Source organism: Triticum aestivum, chromosome 6B (genome assembly GCF_018294505.1).
Source record: "Triticum aestivum cultivar Chinese Spring chromosome 6B, IWGSC CS RefSeq v2.1, whole genome shotgun sequence".
NCBI lineage: Eukaryota > Viridiplantae > Streptophyta > Magnoliopsida > Poales > Poaceae > Triticum > Triticum aestivum.
In genome coordinates, this window is record NC_057810.1 from 179637481 (window position 1) to 179642063 (window position 4583).

The following is a 4583-nucleotide window of genomic DNA, read 5'->3' on the forward strand; positions in this document are numbered from 1 at the left end:
GTCAGTACGGGTTAGTTTCATTCAAATCATATAAATTAGAGGAAAAATGTGAGCAAAAGTGTTTGGAAAAAGTAGATACATTTGGGACGTATCATCCCTCCACAACGAAATCCCTCATATGCTTGCTTTTAGTGGTGAAGGGGAACCATTTCCCCTTTGTACTATTGGCGACAATCTTGTTGGTCTTATCGGCGATGTCGGCCTGTCCACTACTTCTCCAGCCCGAATTTGGTGGGACGATCGATGAGCACCTTAGTCCAGAACCTCACCGCGTTGCCCGTCTCTCAATGTCGGGAACCCATCTAGTGAGCTAACGGCACCGATTATGGAAGTGGATGTGATATTAGTGAAATTGGTGATATTATTTATATTTTATTTCAATGTATAATTGATTATTTAAAATATGTAAAACCGATTATGGCAAATACTCCCTCCATCCCAAACTAAGTGTCTCGAGTTTGTACTAACTTTTGTAGTAAGCTTGAGACACTTATTTTGGGACGGAGTGAGTATGTGAAACCGATTATTTTAACGTGTGAAAACCTATTTTTTTTTAATTTATGGGAAAATATTTTAATGTTTGAAACTAAATATTTATGTAATTTAATCAGCTTGTGAACTATGAAATCTTTTTCCAAAAATATTTTATTTTTCAAAAGATGGAAGACTCCCCGACCTCTGTATCATTGTGATGCAGACAACCATATTTATTAACTCTCAGGTAACAGCATCCGTTATAGTGCAATAGTCAAAGAAAACTAAAAATCACTTCTATGAAAGTAGTTGAATCACGCGCAAAAAAAAGTACTTGAATCAAAATTTTACGAAATAACTGATATCACTTTTTGAAATGAAATGATTGAAGTCAATAGTTTGAAATAATTGTAATGGGTAAAATCACTGTTTTGAAATAATGATCACTCTTTAGGAAAAAAAATAGATATGCATGGATTTGTTTGGTGAGAGGGGAGGGGACGTGAGCTGGCATGTCCTTTGCGGGTACGTGCAAAGTGATAGAGAGAGCAGGCCTCAAGCCACATGCCACAGCCACAGGGCCCAGGTAGTCAAATACGGTAATACTAAAACGAAGAGAAGAATGCAATACAATCACCCATGCATGTGAGCCGACACCTTTACGTGCGGAAAACACGGCTACGCGCCGGCGCCGCTAGAAACCGATTTGGCGCCAACGCACGCCGTGTCTCGATACAAGCTACGTGGTGCGGATGGTACTGATAGGAGATTTGGCATTTCCTAATCAAGGGGCGTACGGGCTCGGCTGGCCGGGTCCAAGAAAAAGTTGACAACAGCCGCGCAAAGGCACATGCCAGATGATATGCTTGGTGTTGCCGGACCCCACGCGCACAGTGACCTCGTTAGCCCGAACCAACCACCTGCATTACCAAACGCCCCGTACTAACCAACTCTGGTAAGGGCACACCAAGGCAAAGATAGTTACACCAAAATACATACTTCCACCGTCCGAAATAGATCTAGATACATCCATCTGAGCGTCAACTAATTTCGGGTGGAGGGAGCTGTGTATACAGAAGAGTTGGTTCTTGTTACTTGTAAGGATTATTTTCTAGGTACGTTCGCTTTCTGTTGGCGCGCCCGTAAGACCGTGATATAATGTGGTACTAGGGTCACGAATGGAATGGCCGACGGGATCCTCGCCAGTCTCACAACTTGCGCAGCCCGCCCGTGATCAGTATAGTTCATTTTTCCTTCGGGTCCCCAGGCAACAACCGCAGCAATGGACACTATATAGTTCACGGGTTAGCAGCAGCTTAGAGGTGGTACCACTCCACTGACCACTGCCACGCCACTGCTACTCCAAGTCGTAAAGGAACTCGGGAAGGCCGGGGAACTATACTATAGTACTGCTATACTAAGCTCGCGATTAATGGCAGCTGCCTTGCTGAGGAGAGCGGTGGCCGTGGCCGCGGTGCTCGCCGCCGTCACCTCGCTGCTCGCCCCCGCCGCGGTGGCGCAGCTCTCGACGTCGTTCTACAGCGGCAGCTGCTCGAGCCTGGAGTCCATTGTGAGGTCGGGGATGGTGTCCGCCGTCCAGCAGGAGCCGCGGATGGGCGCCTCCATCCTCCGCCTCTTCTTCCACGACTGCTTCGTCAACGTACGTCGCCAAAAATCCCTGCTACTCTATTAACCTCCGTATGTTGCAAATGGTCTCACGTCAAATCCATGGCCGCGCGCAGGGCTGCGACGGCTCGGTGCTGCTGGACGACTCGTCGACGCTGACGGGGGAGAAGAACGCCGGGCCGAACGCCAACTCGCTGCGCGGCTTCGAGGTGATCGACGCCATCAAGTCCCGGGTCGATGCGGCCTGTCCCGGCACCGTGTCCTGCGCCGACATCCTCGCCGTCGCCGCGCGCGACGGCGTTAACCTGGTAATTTAAGCTCGAACGTTACTTACCATGCATGCACGATATCCCCGTGGAGATATATAGATCTGTTTATTTACGTCCGCCTGCCGACACCCGTACAGCGAACTAGCTGTCGCCTTATAATTTCAGAGGAAAAGGCACCGAACTAGGCACTCGATCGCCTTGTCCAAAAGGGTCACTTATTCCATCGTCTTTTTAACAACGCACGCGCGACAAACTAGCACTAGTCAGCACATGTGGGCTACCCTCGCAGACCCGCTTTACGGTGAGGTTGTTGCCGTTGCATGCATGATGTTGGCAACTTGATCTTCTGAGTTAGCATTTTTTTTTTTTTGTAACGAACATGGTACAGATGTGGACATTTCATACTGACGCACGTAGAGATTTACACTGTGAATACATGCACGTACGTGTACCCCTGTCGTTGGGAGCACGAGAGACTGAGACCACGCGTTTTTTTAATAACGAACATGGTACAGATGTAGACATTTCACCACGACGTACTTGACATAACATTGTCTCGATCTAGCTAAACAATAGCTCGAAAGTCTGAAATAAATTGAGAAAAATACACACACCCATGCTAAGTCTATAACTTAAACATGAGTGACTGGTTCCACCACAAGGAAACAAACTAAGTTCACCGCCTTTTGAGCTAGTTGATCTATCAAATTTGTCGTGTATGAATAATTGCTCAGTATATGAGAGCATGTAGTTACTACCCGTACTTGCTTGATTACCACATGTGCCTATTTGTTAACATGATGATGACGTACGTGCATGTGCAGCTGGGCGGGCCGTCGTGGGGGGTGCCGCTGGGCCGTCGGGACGCGCGCACGACGACTCAGGCAGCGGCGAACAGCAACCTGCCGTCGCCGTCGTCGAGCGCGGCCACGCTGATCTCGGCGTTCGCGTCCAAGGGGCTGGACTCCCGCGACATGGTGGCGCTGTCGGGCGCGCACACGATCGGCGCGGCGCGGTGCGCGAGCTTCCGGTCGCGCGTGTACAACGACAGCAACATCAACGCCGGGTTCGCGACGCGGCGGCGGCAGGTGTGCCCGGCGCAGGGCGGCGTGGGGGACGGCAACCTGGCCCCGCTGGACGCGTTCAGCTCCGTGCGCTTCGACAACGGCTACTTCCGGAACCTGCTGAGCCGCTTCGGCCTCCTCCACTCGGACCAGGAGCTCTTCAACGGCGGGCCCGTGGACTCCATCGCGCAGCAGTACGCCGGCAACGGCGGAGCCTTCTCGGCCGACTTCGTCACCGCCATGATCAAGATGGGCAACATCAGCCCGCTCACCGGATCCAACGGCGAGATCCGCAACAACTGCCGGAAGCCCAACTAAAGTTGCACGAACGAACGAACTCCTCGAGATTCGTGGGGATCGCTCGGCACTGCCAGCTAGTACCATTAGGCCGGACGGTGTTGCTTTTTTTCTGGTGGGGGAGAAGGTTGAGTCTTGAGTGTGAAGGAAGGAAGGGAAGGCAACGACATGATTTGGTGGAGTGGCGCTGTCAGGTGAGGAGAGGAACGGGACCGGGCTCGTGCATGTCTTTTTTTCTTCGTCAAGTTTTGATTGCTCACCACGGGGGCCGTGCGTGTCGCCGGCGGCGACACATCACGGCGTCGGCATTGCTTTGGTAAACCGGGTGCATTCTTTATCTGTACCATATGATGATTATAGTTTCAGATGTAAGTCTTGTAAGTACGTGCGTGGCTCCAACGATGATTGTTTTGCAAGGAAAGAAATTAATAAGAAAGGACACTTTGCTCATGTCATGTGGTGTGTTTCATCAAGGCTGTACCAAACCCGGGCATGACGGGTAGGAGTACAGTTCTCTCGATGGGATCTTCAACTGACCATACGTCCTACCAAACCCGGGTATTGACCGGGTTGGGCCGGGCCTTGCAAAGCCAGACCACAAAATGCCAAGCACTATGAACAAATCTATTCTAAAACCCAGTTGATCAAACTATCACTCGATCAGCTAGGGCGGGTTGATGATGGGCAAACCAAGGTTGCTAAATGGACCAAAACAGAGCTAAATGTGTATAAAATGGTTGATGCAATGCTATATGGATGATGGAAGGGGAGCTACAACAGTTGTACTTCGTAATCATCGAGGGGAGGCGATGTCACGTGGCTCTTTCTTATTTGATCATGTGTTCGATGCTCC

At 50.2% G+C, this 4583-nt stretch overlaps 1 protein-coding gene across 1 annotated transcript; it reads left to right on the top strand.

Annotated features, from left to right (window-relative positions):
• The first annotated feature begins 1696 nt into the window (after nucleotides 1-1696).
• On the top strand, nucleotides 1697-4180 carry LOC123136443 (peroxidase P7). Its single transcript, XM_044555805.1, has 3 exons — nucleotides 1697-2134; nucleotides 2217-2408; nucleotides 3194-4180. Exons 1-3 carry the CDS (start codon nucleotides 1907-1909, stop codon nucleotides 3749-3751), a joined length of 978 nt encoding a protein of 325 aa, XP_044411740.1. The 5' UTR covers nucleotides 1697-1906; the 3' UTR covers nucleotides 3752-4180.
• The last annotated feature ends 403 nt before the right edge of the window (nucleotides 4181-4583 follow it).